Source organism: Lagopus muta, unplaced genomic scaffold, assembly GCF_023343835.1.
Source record: "Lagopus muta isolate bLagMut1 unplaced genomic scaffold, bLagMut1 primary scaffold_205, whole genome shotgun sequence".
Lineage (NCBI taxonomy): Eukaryota > Metazoa > Chordata > Aves > Galliformes > Phasianidae > Lagopus > Lagopus muta.
The window spans coordinates 18,723-35,101 of NW_026040245.1; the positions used below are offsets into that span (position 1 = coordinate 18,723).

The window sequence follows — 16,379 nt, forward strand, 5'->3', positions numbered from 1 at the left end:
ATCCTGAACCCCAACCTGAACCCATCCTGAACCCATCCTGAACCCATCCTGAACCCATCCTGAACCCAACCTGAACCCATCCTGAACCCCATCCTGAACCCATCCTGAACCCCATCCTGAACCCCATCCTGAACCCATCCTGAACCCAACCTGAACCCATCCTGAACCCAACCTGAACCCAACCTGAACCCCATCCTGAACCCATCCTGAACCCAACCTGAACCCATCCTGAACCCAACCTGAACCCAACCTGAACCCCATCCTGAACCCAACCTGAACCCATCCTGAACCCCAACCTGAACCCATCCTGAACCCCAACCTGAACCCATCCTGAACCCAACCTGAACCCCAACCTGAACCCAACCTGAACCCATCCTGAACCCAACCTGAACCCATCCTGAACCCATCCTGAACCCAACCTGAACCCCATCCTGAACCCATCCTGAACCCCAACCTGAACCCATCCTGAACCCCAACCTGAACCCATCCTGAACCCAACCTGAACCCCAACCTGAACCCAACCTGAACCCATCCTGAACCCATCCTGAACCCATCCTGAACCCATCCTGAACCCATCCTGAACCCCAACCTGAACCCAACCTGAACCCATCCTGAACCCATCCTGAACCCCATCCTGAACCCAACCTGAACCCATCCTGAACCCATCCTGAACCCCAACCTGAACCCATCCTGAACCCCATCCTGAACCCATCCTGAACCCATCCTGAACCCATCCTGAACCCAACCTGAACCCATCCTGACCCCAACCTGAACCCCATCCTGAACCCAACCTCAACCCATCCTGACCCCAACCTGAACCCCATCCTGACCCCATCCTGAACCCATCCTGAACCCATCCTGAACCCATCCTGAACCCAACCTGAACCCATCCTGAACCCATCCTGAACCCATCCTGAACCCAACCTGAACCCATCCTGAACCCAACCTGAACCCATCCTGACCCCAACCTGAACCCATCCTGAACCCCATCCTGAACCCAACCTGAACCCCATCCTGAACCCATCCTGAACCCATCCTGAACCCATCCTGAACCCATCCTGAACCCATCCTGACCCCATCCTGAACCCAACCTGAACCCATCCTGAACCCCATCCTGAACCCAACCTGAACCCATCCTGAACCCATCCTGAACCCCATCCTGACCCCATCCTGAACCCAACCTGAACCCATCCTGAACCCCATCCTGACCCCATCCTGAACCCATCCTGAACCCATCCTGAACCCAACCTGAACCCATCCTGAACCCATCCTGAACCCATCCTGAACCCAACCTGAACCCATCCTGAACCCAACCTGAACCCATCCTGACCCCAACCTGAACCCATCCTGAACCCCATCCTGAACCCAACCTGAACCCCATCCTGAACCCATCCTGAACCCATCCTGAACCCATCCTGACCCCATCCTGAACCCATCCTGAACCCATCCTGAACCCCATCCTGAACCCAACCTGAACCCATCCTGAACCCCATCCTGAACCCATCCTGAACCCATCCTGAACCCATCCTGAACCCATCCTGAACCCCATCCTGAACCCAACCTGAACCCAACCTGAACCCATCCTGAACCCCATCCTGACCCCATCCTGAACCCAACCTGAACCCATCCTGAACCCCATCCTGACCCCATCCTGAACCCATCCTGAACCCATCCTGAACCCCATCCTGAACCCATCCTGAACCCCATCCTGAACCCATCCTGAACCCCATCCTGAACCCCATCCTGAACCCATCCTGAACCCCATCCTGAACCCATCCTGAACCCCATCCTGACCCCATCCTGAACCCATCCTGAACCCCATCCTGACCCCATCCTGAACCCAACCTGAACCCATCCTGAACCCATCCTGAACCCCATCCTGACCCCATCCTGAACCCATCCTGAACCCATCCTGAACCCCAACCTGAACCCATCCTGAACCCCATCCTGAACCCATCCTGAACCCAACCTGAACCCATCCTGAACCCAACCTGAACCCCATCCTGAACCCATCCTGAACCCATCCTGAACCCATCCTGACCCCATCCTGAACCCATCCTGAACCCATCCTGAACCCCATCCTGAACCCAACCTGAACCCATCCTGAACCCCATCCTGAACCCATCCTGAACCCATCCTGAACCCATCCTGAACCCATCCTGAACCCCATCCTGAACCCAACCTGAACCCAACCTGAACCCATCCTGAACCCCATCCTGACCCCATCCTGAACCCAACCTGAACCCATCCTGAACCCCATCCTGACCCCATCCTGAACCCATCCTGAAACCCCATCCTGAACCCATCCTGAACCCCATCCTGAACCCCATCCTGAACCCCATCCTGAACCCATCCTGAACCCCATCCTGAACCCATCCTGAACCCCATCCTGACCCCATCCTGAACCCATCCTGAACCCCATCCTGACCCCATCCTGAACCCAACCTGAACCCATCCTGAACCCATCCTGAACCCCATCCTGACCCCATCCTGAACCCATCCTGAACCCATCCTGAACCCCAACCTGAACCCATCCTGAACCCATCCTGAACCCATCCTGAACCCAACCTGAACCCATCCTGAACCCATCCTGAACCCAACCTGAACCCCATCCTGAACCCATCCTGAACCCCATCCTGACCCCATCCTGACCCCATCCTGACCCCATCCTGACCCCATCCTGAACCCATCCTGAACCCATCCTGAACCCATCCTGAACCGCATCCTGAACCCATCCTGAACCCCATCCTGAACCCATCCTGAACCCCATCCTGAACCCATCCTGAACCCCATCCTGAACCCATCCTGAACCCCATCCTGAACCCCATCCTGAACCCATCCTGAACCCATCCTGAACCGCATCCTGAACCCAACCTGACTCCATCCTGAACCCAACCTGAACCCAACCTGAACCCCATCCTGAACCCCATCCCATCCCATCCCATCCCATCCCATCCCATCCCATCCCACCCCATCCCACCCCATCCCATCCCATCCCACCCCATCCCACCCCATCCCATCCCACCCCACCCCATCCCATCCCATCCCATCCCATCCCATCCCATCCCATCCCACCCCACCCCATCCCACCCCACCCCATCCCATCCCATCCCATCCCATCCCATCCCATCCCACCCCATCCCACCCCATTTCCCCCCCCATTTCCCTCCCCATTTCCCATCCATCCCATAATTCCCCACTTGTAGGGCAGCCCCTCAACCCGCAGTGCCGCACGTACCCAGCAGAGATGATCCAGACAGGGGTGGCTCCCATTGATGTCATGAACAGCATCGCACGCGGTCAGAAGATCCCCATCTTCTCTGCTGCTGGGCTGCCGCACAACGAGGTGCCTGCGCCCCCATAGCGCCACCCTGCCCCATAGCACCGCCCTGCCCCATAGCGCCGCCCTGTGCCCCATAGCGCCGCCCTGTGCCCCATAGCACGGCTCTGTGCCCCATAGCGCTGCCCTGCCCCATAGCGCGGCTCTGTGCCCCATAGCGCCGCTGTGCCCTGTAGTGCAGCACTGTGCCACATAGCATCACTGTGCCCATGGTGCTGGTCTGTGCCCCATAGCACGGCTCTTTGCCCCATAGCGCAGCTCTGTGCCTGATAGTGCTGCTGTTCCCTGTAGTGCAGCTCTGTGCCCCATAGTGCGGCTCTGTGCCCCATAGTGTGGCTCTGTGCCCCATGGCGCCAGCCTGCCCCATAGTGCAGCTCTGTGCCCCATAGCACCGCTGTGCCCCATAGCGTGGCTCTGTGCCCCATAGCGCGGCTCTGTGCCCCATAGTGCGGCTCTGTGCCCCACAGCACAGCTCTTTGCCCCATAGCACAGCCCTGTGCCCCATAGCACGGCTCTGTACCCCGTAGGGCAGTTCTGTGCCCCATAGTGCAGCCCTGTGTCCCATAGCGCCACTCTGTGCCCCATAGCATGGCCCTGTGCCCCATAGGGCAGCTCTGTGCTCCATAGCGCCTCTGTGCCCCATAGCACAGCTCTGTGCCCCATAGTGTATCTCTTTGCCCCATAGTACTTCTGTGCCCCATAGCGCAGCTCTGTGCCCCATAGCGCCGCCCTGCCCCATAGCGCAGCTCTGTGCCCCATAGTGCCGCTCTGTGCCCCATAGCGCAGCTCTGTGCCCCATAGCGCAGCTCTGTGCCCCATAACGCAGCTCTGTGCCCCATAGCGCCACCCTGCCCCATAGCACAGCTCTGTGCCCCATAGTGCCGCTCTGTGCCCCATAGTGCAGCTCCATGCCCCCATAGCGCAGCTCTGTGCCCCATAGCGCGGCCCTGTGCCCCATAGCACAGCTCTGTGCCCCATAGTGCGGCTCTGTGCCCCTGAGCACCACCCTGCCCCATAGCGCAGCTCTGTGCCCCATAGTGCAGCTCTGTGCCCCATAGCGCTGCCGTGCCCCATAGTGCGGCTCTGTGCCTCAGAGTGTCTCTGCAGCCCCATAGCTGCCCCATAGCTGTCCTATGGTGTGCCCCATAGCCACCCCTTGGTTTGCCCCATAGCCGCCCCATAGCCGCCCCCTAGCTGCCCCATAGCCGCCCCCTAGCTGCCCCATAGCTGCCCCATAGCTGCCCCCTAGCCGCCCCATAGCAGTCCCCTAGCTGCCCCCTAGCTGCCCCATAGCCGTCCCATAGCCGCCCCATAGCCGCCTCATAGCTGCCCCCTAGCTGCCCCATAGCCGCCCCATAGCTGCCCATAGCCGCCCCATAGCCACCCCCTAGCTGCCCCATAGCCGCTCCCTAGCTGCCCCCTAGCTGCCCCATAGCCGCTCCATTGCTGCCCCATAGCCACCCCATAGCTGCCCCATGGCTGCCACCTAGCTGCCCCATAGCCGCCCCATAGCTGCCCCATAGCCGCCCCATAGCTGCCACCTAGCTGCCCCATAGCTGCCCCATAGCCGCCCCATAGCCGCCCCATAGCCGCCATCTCCGCACAGCTGGCGGCGCAGATCTGCCGTCAGGCCGGGCTGGTGAAGAAATCCAAGGACGTGGTGGATTTCCATGAGGACAACTTCGCCATTGTCTTCGCTGCCATGGGGGTGAGGGGGGGGATGTGGGGATCTATGGGGCTCTATGGGGGCTGGGGGGCGCTATGGGGTTCTATGAGGCTCTATGGGGCACTATGGGGTGCTGGGGGGCTCTATAGGGCTCTGTGGGGCTCTATGGGGTGCTTTGGGGTGCTGTGGGGCACTATGGGGTGCTGTGGGGTGCTATGGGGCGCTATGGGGTGCTGGGGGGCTCTATGGGGCTCTATAGGGCTCTGTGGGGCTCTGTGGGGCTCTATGGGGCTCTATAGGGCTCTGTGGGGCTCTATGGGGTTCTATGAGGCTCTATGGGGTGCTTTGGGGTGCTTGGGGCTCTATGGGGTGCTAGGGGGGGCTGGGAGGCTCTATGGGGTTCTATGAGGCGCTATGGGGTGCTATGGGGTGCTGGGGGGCTCTATAGGGCTCTATGGGGTTCTATGGGGTTCTATGAGGCTCTATGGGGTGCTTTGGGGTGCTTGGGGGCTCTATGGGGCACTGTGGGGCTCTATGGGGCTCTATGGGGCGTATGGGGCTCTATGGGGCGCTATGGGGCTCTATGGGGGGCTGGGGGGCTCTATGGGGTTCTATGAGGCTCTATGGGGTGCTCTGGGGCTCTATGGGGCGCTATGGGGCGCTATGGGGTTCTATAGGGCTCTGTGGGGCTCTATGGGGGCGCTATGGGGTGCTGGGGGGCTCTATGGGGCTCTATAGGGCTCTGTGGGGCTCTATGGGGTGCTTTGGGGTGCTGTGGGGCTCTATGGAGTGCCATGGGGTGCTTTGAGGCGCTGTGGGGTGCTATGGGATTCTATGGAGTGCTATGGGGTGCTTTGAGGTGCTGTGGGGCTCTATGGGGCGCTATGGGGCGCTATGGGGTGCTGTGGGGCTCTATGGGGTGTTATGGGGCTCTATGGGGCGCTATGGAGCGCTATGGGGCGCTATGGGGCTCTATGGGGCGCTATGGGTCTCTATGGGGCGCTATGGGGCGCTATGGGGTGCTATGGGGCTCTATGGGTCTCTATGGGTCTCTATGGGGCTCTATGGGTCTCTATGGGTCTCTATGGGGCGCTATGGGTCTCTATGGGGCACTATGGGGCGCTATGGGTCTCTATGGGGCTCTATGGGTCTCTATGGGTCTCTATGGGGCTCTATGGGTCTCTATGGGGCTCTATGGGGCTCTATGGGTCTCTATGGGGCTCTATGGGTCTCTATGGGTCTCTATGGGGCGCTATGGGGTGCTATGGGTCTCTATGGGTCTCTATGGGTCTCTATGGGTCTCTATGGGTCTCTATGGGGCGCTATGGGGCGCTATGTGGCGCAGTGACCCCTTCTCCCCCTCAGGTGAACATGGAGACGGCGCGGTTCTTCAAGACGGACTTTGAGGAGAACGGCGCCATGGGGAACGTCTGCCTCTTCCTCAACCTGGCCAACGACCCCACGTCCGTACTGCGCTCCGCCTCTGCCTCCTCCTCTTCCTCTTTTGTTTTCCTCCTCTTCCCCTTCCCCTTCCTCTCCCTCTTCCTCCTCCTCTTCCTCTTCCATTTTTCTCTTCTTCCTCCTCCTCTTCCACCTTTCTCCTCTTCCTCTTCCATTTACCCCATCTCTCTCTTCCTCCTCCTCCTCCTTACCCACTTCCTCTTCCTTTTCCTCCTCTTCCTCTGCCCTTCTTCCTCTTCCTCTTCCATTTTGCTCCTCTTCTTCCTCTCCCATCTTCCTTCTCTTCCTCCTCCTCTTCCTCTTCCTCCTTTCTCCTCTTCCTCTTCCATTTCCATCTTTCTCACCTCCTCTTCCTCTTCCATTTGCCCCATCTCTCTCTTCTTCCTTCTCCTCTTCCCTTCCTCTTTTGTTTTCCTCCTCCTCCTCTTCCTCTCCCTCTTCCTCTTCCCCTTTTTTCTCCTCCTCTTCCTCTTCCTTTTACCCCATCTCTCTCTTCCTCTTCCTCCTTGCCCTCTTCCTCCTCCTCTTCCTCCTCCATTTTGCTCTTCTTCCCCCTCCTCTTCCTCTTCCATTTCCATCTCTCTCTTCTTTCTCCTCCTCTTCCTCTCCCTCTTCCTCTTTTGTTTCTCTCCCTTTCCCCTTCCTCTTCCTCTTCCCTTTCCCTTTCCCCTTCCTCTTCCCCTTCCTCTTCCATTTACCCCATCCTTCTCTTCCTCCTCCTCCTCGCCCTCTTCCTCTTCCTTTCCCTCCTCTTCCTCATCCTTTTCGTTTTCCTCTTCCTCTTCCCCTTCCTCTTCCCTTCTTCCTCCTCCTCTTCCTCTTCCATTTTGCTCCTCTTCCTCTTCCCCTTCCTCTTCCTCTTCCTTTTACCCCATCCTTCTCCTCCTCCTCCTCCTTGCCCTCTTCCTCCTGCTCTTCCTCTTCCATTTTGCTCCTCTTCTTCCTCCTCCTCTTCCCCTCCTTCCCCTTCCCCTTCCTCCTCCTCTTCCTCTTCCACTTTTCTCCTCTTCCTCTTCCTTTTACCCCATCTCTCTCTTCCTCCTCCTCCTCCTCACCCGCTTCCTCTTCCTTTTCCTCCTCTCCCTCTTCCCCTTCCTCTTCCCTTCTTCCTCCTCCTCTTCCTCTTCCATTTGCCCCATTTTTCTCTTCTTCCTCCTCCTCTTCCCTTCCTCTTTTGTTTTCCTCCTCTTCCTCTTCCTCTTCTATTTCCATCTCTCTCTTCCTCCTCCTCCACTTCCTCCTTGCCCTCTTCCTCTTTTCTCTCCCCTTCCCCTTCCTCTTCCTCTTCCCTTTCCCCCTCCTCTTCCTCTTCATTTACCCCATCTCTTTCTTCCTCCTCCTCCTCTTCCTCCTTGCCCTCTTCCTCTTTTGTTTTCCTCTTCCTCTTCCCCTTCCTCTTCCTCTCCCTCCTCCTCTTCCTCTTCCCCTTCTTCATCTTCCTCTTCCATTTTGCTCTTCTCCCTCTTCCTCTTCCCCTTCCTCCTCCTCTTCCTCTTCTTCTTCCTCCTTCTCTTCCCCCTCTTCCCCTTCCTCCTCCCCTTCCTCTTCCTTTTACCCCATCTTTCTCTTCCTCCTCCTCCTCCTCCTTGCCCTCTTCCTCTTCCCCTTCCTCCTCTTCTTCCTCTTCCACCTTTCTCCCCTTCCTCTTCCTTTTACCCCATCCTCCTCCTCTCTCCCCAGCATTGAACGCATTGTGACTCCCCGCCTGGCGCTGACGGCCGCCGAGTTCCTGGCCTATCAGTGTGACAAACACGTCCTGGTGCTGCTCACCGACATGAGCGCCTACGCCGAGGCGCTGCGCGAGGTCGGCACCGCGACCCACAGCCTCACGGACGGCCCCATAGCGCCACATAGCCCCCATATGGCCCCATAGTGCCCCAAAGCGCCCCATAGCCCCCATATGGCCCCATAGCCCCCCCACTGCCCTACATATGGCCCCATAGCGCCCCATAGCCCCACAGACAGCCCCATAGCGCCCCATAGGCCCCACACATGGCCCCACAGCGCCCCATAGCGCCCCACAGCCCCACATACGGCCCCATAGCGCCCCATAGCGCCCCACAGCCCCACACATGGCCCCATAGCGCCCCATAGCCCCACATATGGCCCCATATGGCCCCATAGCGCCCCATAGCCCCACATACGGCCCCATAGCGCCCCATAGCCCCACATACAGCCCCATACAGCCCCATAGCGCCCCATAGCCCCACACACGGCCCCATAGCGCCCCATAGCCCCACATATGGCCCCATAGCGCCCCATAGCCCCCACATGGCCCCATAGCCCCCATATGGCCCCATAGCCCCCCATACAGCCCCAAACGGCCTCATATCCCCCTGTATGGCCCCATATCCCCCATATCTCCCCATATCCCCCATATCTCCCCATAGCCCCCCATATGGCCCGAAACGACCCCATATCCCCCCCATATCTCCCCATAGCCCCCCATATCGCCCCATAGCCCCCATATGGCCCTGTATCCCCCATATCTCCCCCATAGTCCTCCATATGGCCCCAAACGGCCCCATAGCCCCCATATCACCCCATAGCCCCCCATAGCCACCCCACATCCCCATGGTGACCCCCCCCCATATCCCTCACCCCATATGCCTCCCCATAACCTCACACCCCATATCCCCCACCCCACATCCCCATGGTGACCCCACACCCCCCACACCCCCCACCCCATATCCCCCCCCACATCCCCACCCCCCCCCCATATCCCCCCCCCATATCCCCCCACCCCTCATCCCCATGGTGACCCCCCACCCCCCACCCCCATATCCCCCACCCCATATCCTCCCATAACCTCACACCCCCCCCCCCCACCCCACCCCCCCCCCCATATCCCCCCCCCCCCACCCCCCACATCCCCACCCCCATCCCCACCCCATATCCCCACACCCCATATCCTCCCATATCTCCCACCCCACATCCCCATGGTGACCCCACACCCCACAACCCCATATTCCACACCCCATATCTTCCCATAACCTCACACCCCACATCCCCCACCCCATATCCCCACACACCCCCCTCATATCCCCCACCCCATATCCCCCACCCCACATCCCCATGGTGACCCCACACCCCCCACATCCCCACCCATATCCCCCACCCCATATCCCCACACCCCATATCCCCCCCCACATCCCCACACCCCCCACCCCATATCCCCCCCCCCCATATCCCCCCACCCCATATCCCCCACCCCATATCCCACACCCCACACCCCCATATCCCCATGGTGACCCCACCACCCCCCCCACATCCCCCCCTCCATATCCCCCACCCCACATCCCCCCCCCCCGTATCCCCCACCCCACATCCCCATGGTGACCCCACACCTCCTCCCCATATCCCCCCCCATATCCCCCCCCCCCATATCCTCCCATATCCCCCCCCCATCCCCACGATGACCCCCCCCCCCAGGTATCAGCAGCCCGTGAGGAGGTCCCTGGGCGCCGTGGCTTCCCGGGCTACATGTACACAGACCTGGCCACCATCTATGAGCGAGCAGGGAGGGTGGAGGGCAGGGGGGGCTCCATCACCCAGATCCCCATCCTCACCATGCCCAACGACGGTGGGCCGCTGGGGGGCGCTATGGGTGATACGGGGCGCTATGGGGGTGTGATATGGGGTGTGATATGGGGTGCTATGGGGTGCTATGGGATGTTACAGGGTGTGATATGGGGTGAAATGGGTGTTATGGGGTGTGATATGGGGTGTTATAGGGTGTGATATGGGGTGTTATAGGGTGCTATGGGGTGTGATATGGGGCACTATGGGGCGCTGTGGGGTGCTATGGGGTGTGATATGGGGTGTGATATGGGGTGATACAGGGTGCTATGGGTGTGATATGGGGCACTATGGAGGGGAGGCTCCATCACCCAGATCTCCATCCTCACCATGAACAACAACGGTGGGCTGCTGGGGGGCGCTATGGGGTGTGATATGGGGTGCTATGGGGTGTTATGGGGTGTGATATGGGGTGATATGGGGTGATACGGGGTGCTATGGGGTGTGATATGGGGCGCTATGGGGTGTGATATGGGGTGCTATGGGGTGTTATGGGGGTGTGATATGGGGTGATATGGGGTGATACGGGGTGCTATGGGGTGTGATATGGGGCGCTATGGGGTGTGATATGGGGTGCTATGGGGTGTTATGGGGTGTGATATGGGGCGCTATGGGGCGCTATGGGGTGTTATAGGGTGTGATATGGGGTGATATGGGGTGCTATGGGGTGATACAGGGCGCTATGGAGGTGTGATATGGGGTGATATGGGGTGCTATGGGGTGATACAGGGCGCTATGGGGTTGATACAGGGTGCTATGGGGTGTTATAGGGTGTGATATGGGGTGCTATGGGGTGTGATATGGGGTGTGATATGGGGCGCTATGGAGGGGGGCTCCATCACCCAGATCCCCATCCTCACCATGCACAACGACGGTGGGCAGCTGGGAGGCGTTGGGGGGCGCTATGGGGTGCTATGGGGTGTTATGGGGCGCTATGGGGTGCTATGGGGTGCTATGGGGCGCTATGGGGTGTTATGGGGTGATATGGGGTGCTATGGGGTGTTATAGGGTGTGATATGGGGTGCTATGGGGTGTTATAGGGTGTGATATGGGGTGTTATGGGGTGTGCTATGGTGCTCTATGGGGTGCTGTGGGGCGCTATGGTGCTCTATGGGGTGCTATGGGGCGCTATGGTGCTCTATGGGGTGCTATGGGGCGCTATGGGGTGCTATGGGGCTCTATGGGGTGCTATGGGCTCTATGGTGCTCTATGGGGTGCTATGGGGCGCTATGGGGCTCTATGGGGTGCTATGGGGCGCTATGGGGTGCTATGGGCTCTATGGTGCTCTATGGGGTGCTATGGTGCTCTATGGGGCACTATGGGGGCGCTATGGGGCGCTGGGGGGCGCTGTGAGGCGCTATGGGGCTCTATGTTGGTCTATGGGGTGCTATGGGTCTCTATGTTGCTCTATGGGGCGCTATGGGGCGCTATGGGGCTCTATGGGTCTCTATGGGGTGCTATGGGTCTCTATGTTGCTCTATGGTGCTCTATGTTGCTCTATGGGGCTCTATGGGGCGCTATGGGTCTCTATGGGGCGCTATGGGTCTCTGTTGCTCTATGGGGCGCTATGGGTCTCTATGTTTGCTCTATGGGGCGCTATGGGTCTCTATGGGGCGCTATGGGTCTCTATGTTGCTCTATGGGGCGCTATGTTGCTCTATGGGGCGCTATGTTGCTCTATGGGGCGCTATGTTGCTCTATGGGGCGCTATGTTGCTCTATGGGGCGCTATGTTGCTCTATGGGGCGCTATGTTGCTCTATGGGGCGCTATGGGTCTCTATGGGTCTCTATGGGTCTCTATGTTGCTCTATGGGGCGCTATGGGTCTCTATGTTGCTCTATGGGGCGCTATGTTGCGCTATGGGGCGCTATGGGCGCTGTTCCTTTCCTGTATCTCCTCTCCTTTTACCTTTTTCTTCCTCTTTCCCTTCCTCTCCTTTTCCTCTTCCTTTTCCCATTCCTTTTCCCTCTTCCACTGTTTCCTTTCCCCCCCTTTTTCTCCCCCAAAATCTCTTCCTCTTCCTCCCCGTTTTCCTCTTCCTTTTTCATTTCCTCTTCCTTTTTCATTTCCTTTTCCTTTTTCTCTTCCTCTCCTTTTTCCTTTCTCCTCTTTCATTTCCTTTTCCCCTTCCTTTCCTTTTCCTTCCCTTCTCCTTTCTCCCTTTTCCCTCTCCCTTCCCCCTCCATTTCCTTTCCCCCCTCCCCTCTGTTCCCATTTCCTTTTCCATTTCCTTTTCCCTTTCCGTTTCCCTTTTCCTCTTCTTTTTCCTTTTCTCTTCCATTTCTTCCCCTACTTCCCCTCCTCTTTACCTTTTTTCTCTTCCCTTTCCACTTCCTTTCCTCTTCCTCCTCCTCCTCCTCTTCCATTTTGCTCCTCTTCTTCCTCTCCCATCTTCCTTCCCCCTCCTCCTCTTCCTCTTCCATTTACCCCCATCTTCCTCTTCTTCCTCCTCCTCCTCTCTTCCCCTTCCACTTCCTCTTCCCCTTCCTCTTCCCCTTTCTCTTCTATTTTGCTCTTCTTCCTCTTCCAACTTCCTTCTCCTCCTTCCTCTTCCTCCTTTCTCTTCTTCTCTTCCATTTTCATCTTCCTCACCTCCTCTTCCTCTTCCATCTTTCTCTTCCTCCTCCTCCTCTTCCTCCTCACCCTCTTCCTCTTTTGTTTTCCTCCTCTTCCTCTCCCCTTTCCTTTTCCTCTCCCCTTCCTCTTCCTCTTCCCTTTCCCTTTCCTCTTCCTCTTCCATTTACCCCATCTTTCTCTTCCTCCTCCTCGCCCTCTTCCTCTTCCTTTCCCTCCTCTTCCCTCATCCTTTTCATTTTCCTCTTCCCCTTCCTCTTCCCTCTTCCTCTCCTCTTCCTCTTCCATTTTCCTCTTCTCTCCTCCTCTTCCCCTCCTTCCTCTTCCTCCTCCTCCTCGTCTTCCTCCTCTTCCTCTTTTGTTTCCTCCTCTTCCCCTTCCTCTTCCATTTCCATCTTTCTCTTCTTCCTCCTCCTCCTCCTCTCTTCCTCTTCCCCTTCCTCCTCCCCTTCCTCTTCCTTTCCTCTCCTTCTTCCCCTTCCCTTCCTCCTCCTCCTCCTCCTCCTCCTCCCCTCCCCCCCCCACAGACATCACGCACCCCATCCCGGATCTCACTGGATTCATCACAGAGGGGCAGATCTACGTGGATCGCCAGCTGCACAACCGCCAGGTGGGGGCGGCGCTATGGGGCAGCGCTATGGGGCAGCGCTATGGGGCGGCGCTATGGGGTGGTGCTATAGGGCAGCGCTATGGGGAGGCGCTATGGGGGCAGCGCTATGGGGTGGTACTATAGGGCTGCGCCATGGGGAGGCGCTATGGGGCTGCGCTGTGGGGTGGTGCTATGGGGCTGCGCTATGGGGCGGTGCTATGGGGCAGCGCTATGGGGTGGTGCTATAGGGCAGCGCTATGGGGCAGCGCTATGGGGCAGCGCTATGGGGTGGCGCTATGGGCAGCGCTATGGGGTGGTACTATAGGGGCTGCGCTATGGGGCGGCGCTATGGGGCTGTGCTATGGAGTGGTGCTATGGGGCTGCGCTATGGGGCAGTGCTATGGGGGCAGCGCTATGGGGTGGCGCTATGGGGAGGCACTATGGGGCAGTGCTATGGAGTAGTGCTATGGGGCGGCGCTATGGGGCGGCGCTATGGGGCAGTGCTATGGAGTGGTGCTATGGGGCAGCGCTATGGGGCGGCACTATGGGGGGGGTGCTGTAGGGCAGCGCCATGGGGCGGCGCTATGGGGCGGTGGTATGGGTCATTGCTTTGAAGTGGTGCTATGGGGCAGCGCTGTGGGGCGGCGCTATGGGGCAGAAATATGGGGCAGCACTGTGGGGTAGCACTATGGGGCGGCGCTATGGGTTGGTGCTATAGGGCAGCGCTATGGGGCGGCGCTATTGGGCGGGCGCTATGGGGCAGCACTGTGGGGCAGCGCTATGGGGCGGCGCTATGGGTTGGTGCTATAGGCGGCGCTATGGGGCGGCGCTATGGGGCGGCGCTATGGGGCAGCGCTATGGGGCAGCACTGTGGGGCAGCGCTATGGGGCAGCACTGTGGGGCAGCACTGTGGGGCAGCGCTATGGGGCGGCGCTATGGAGCTGGATGGACCCCAAGCGCTGTGGGGCCGCATGTAAGCGCGGTGACTTGTGGGAACCCGCAGATCTACCCCCCCATCAACGTGCTGCCATTCGCTGTCCCGCCTGATGAAATCCGCCATCGGGGAGGGAATGACGAGGGCGGGATCATGGCGACCTGAGCAACCAGCTGGTGGGAATGATGGGAGAGCGGGGCATTGTGGGATGGGGCATTATGGGGATGGGGGGATGGGGGTATTATGGGATGGGGGGCATTGTGGGATGGGGGGTATTATGGGATGGGGGGATGGGGGCATTATGGGATGGGGGGTATTATGGGATGGGGGGCATTATGGGGATGGGGCATTATGGGATGGGGGGATGGGGGGCATTGTGGGATGGGGGGCATTATGGGATGGGGGCATTATGGGATGGGGGGGATGGGGGGCATTATGGGTTGGGGGGATTATGGGATGGGGGCATTATGGGATGGGGGGAGGTTCCATGGGGTTTCCTTGGGGGTTTCCATGGGTTTCCACGTGGTTTCCACGGCTTCCCGCGCTCCGTTCCCGCGCTCCGTTCCCCGCGCTCCGTTCCCGCGCTCCCGTTCCCGCGCTCCGTTCCCGCGCTCCGTTCCCGCGCTCCGTTCCCGCGCTCCGTTCCCGCGCTCCCGTTCCCGCGCAGTACGCGTGCTACGCCATCGGGCGGGACGTGCAGGCCATGAAGGCGGTGGGTGGGCGAGGAGGCGCTGGCGGCCGACGACCTGCTGTACCTGGAGTTCCTGCACAAGTTCGAGCGGCACTTCATCGCGCAGGGTGCGGGGGGGGGCGGCATGGAAGGGGGGAGGCGCGACCCGAGCCCCGGCCGCAGGGAGGCGGCAGCTCGGCCCTGAGGCGGCGGCGTGCGGCCTGAAGGCCCCGCGGCCTCACGGGGGTCGCGGAGCGCGGCCCGGCAGGCAGGGAGGCGCCGCCCCGCTCTGGGCTCCGCGGGGCCGAACGGCACGGAGCGCCGGCGGTGGGGAAGGGCCTGGAGCGGCTCCGGGAGCCCCAGGACAGCGGAGCGACGGCAGCCGAGGCCGGGAGCGGCAGAGCCGTGCGGTGCTGCGAGGCCGGGCTGAGGGCAGCGGCAGGCGTGGGAGCGGGAAGGCGGAGGGAACTGCAGCACCACGGGGACCGCAGAGACACATAGAGGCCCATAGAGAACCACAGAGACCCATAGAGACCCACAGAGACCCATAGAGCCCCATAGATTCACTTAGAGACCCATAGAGCCCCATACCGACCCATACAGCCCCATAGAGCCACATAGAGACCCATACAGACCCATAGAGATCCATAGAGTCATGTAGAGCCCCGTAGAGACTCATAGAGCCACATAGAGACCCGCAGAGCCCCATAGAGATCCATAGAGCCACATAGAGGCCCATACAGACCCATAGGTCCACATAGAGCCCCATAGAGCCCCCATAGAGCCATGTAGAAACCCATAGAGCCACATAAAGACTCCTAGAGCTACATAGCACCAAATAGAGCTCTATAGAGACCTGTAGAGCCACATAGAGACCCACAGAGACCCATAGAGACCCATAGAACCGCATAAAGACCCATACAGCCCCACAGAGCCACATAGAGACCCATAGAGCCACACAGAGCCCCATACAGACCCATACAGACCCATATGGCCCACGTAGAACCCCATAGAGCCGTATAGAGACCCATAGAGCCCCATAGAGTCCCATGCAGACCCATAGGGCCACATAGAGCCACATAGAGACCGATAGAGACCCATAGAGCCTCATGGAGACCAAAGAGTAACATAGAGCCATATAGAGACCCATAGAGCCACATAGAGCCACATAGAGAACTCTATAGGGCGCCATAGAGCCCCACAGAGACCCGTAGAGCCCCATAGAGTCCCATACAGACCCATAGAGCCACATAGAGCCATATGGAGACCCATAGAGCCACAGAGAGACCCGTAGAGCCATATAGAGACCTGTAGAGCCCCATAGAGCCCCATACAGACCCATAGAGCCCCATACAGACCCACAGAGACCCGTAGAGACCCATAGAGCCCCATACAGACCCATAGGGCCACTTAGAGCCACATAGAGACCCGTAGAGTCACACAGAGCCACATAGAGCCATATGGAGACCCATAGAGACCTGTAGAGCCCCATAGAGCCCCATACAGACCCATAGGGCCACATAGAGACCCGTAGAGTCACATAGAGCCACATAGAGAACCATAGAGA

At 59.3% G+C, this 16,379-nt stretch overlaps 2 protein-coding genes across 2 annotated transcripts; one reads left to right on the forward strand and one right to left on the reverse strand.

The window, feature by feature from the left end:
- Positions 1-3,199: 3,199 nt before the first annotated feature.
- LOC125687775 (V-type proton ATPase subunit B-like) lies at positions 3,200-15,127 on the forward strand (the record flags this gene model as incomplete). Its single annotated transcript, XM_048933031.1, is given in 11 exon segments — positions 3,200-3,346; positions 4,947-5,048; positions 6,372-6,469; positions 8,148-8,271; positions 9,900-10,050; positions 13,147-13,229; positions 14,212-14,238; positions 14,240-14,287; positions 14,289-14,318; positions 14,810-14,857; positions 14,859-15,127. Coding segments are annotated over 11 exon segments (1,017 nt in total), but the record flags the coding sequence as incomplete, so codon positions are not given.
- LOC125687777 (uncharacterized) lies at positions 6,469-12,653 on the reverse strand. The gene is made up of 3 exons (XM_048933033.1): positions 12,638-12,653; positions 7,550-7,843; positions 6,469-7,239 (listed from the first exon to the last, which is right to left on the reverse strand). The coding sequence occupies exons 2-3, from the start codon at positions 7,779-7,781 to the stop codon at positions 6,623-6,625; spliced, it is 849 nt and encodes a 282-aa protein (XP_048788990.1). The 5' UTR covers positions 7,782-7,843; positions 12,638-12,653; the 3' UTR covers positions 6,469-6,622.
- Positions 15,128-16,379: the final 1,252 nt, after the last annotated feature.

Coding starts and splice junctions, on each gene's coding strand:
- LOC125687777 (XM_048933033.1), bottom strand. CDS start 7,781: ATGAAGAGGAAGAGGAGGGGGAAAGGGAAGAGGAAGAGGAAGGGGAAG. Junction 7,240..7,549: donor GGAAGAGGAAGGGGAAGAGG/GAGAGGAGGAAA, acceptor AAGAGGAAGAGG/AAAACGAAAAGGATGAGGAA.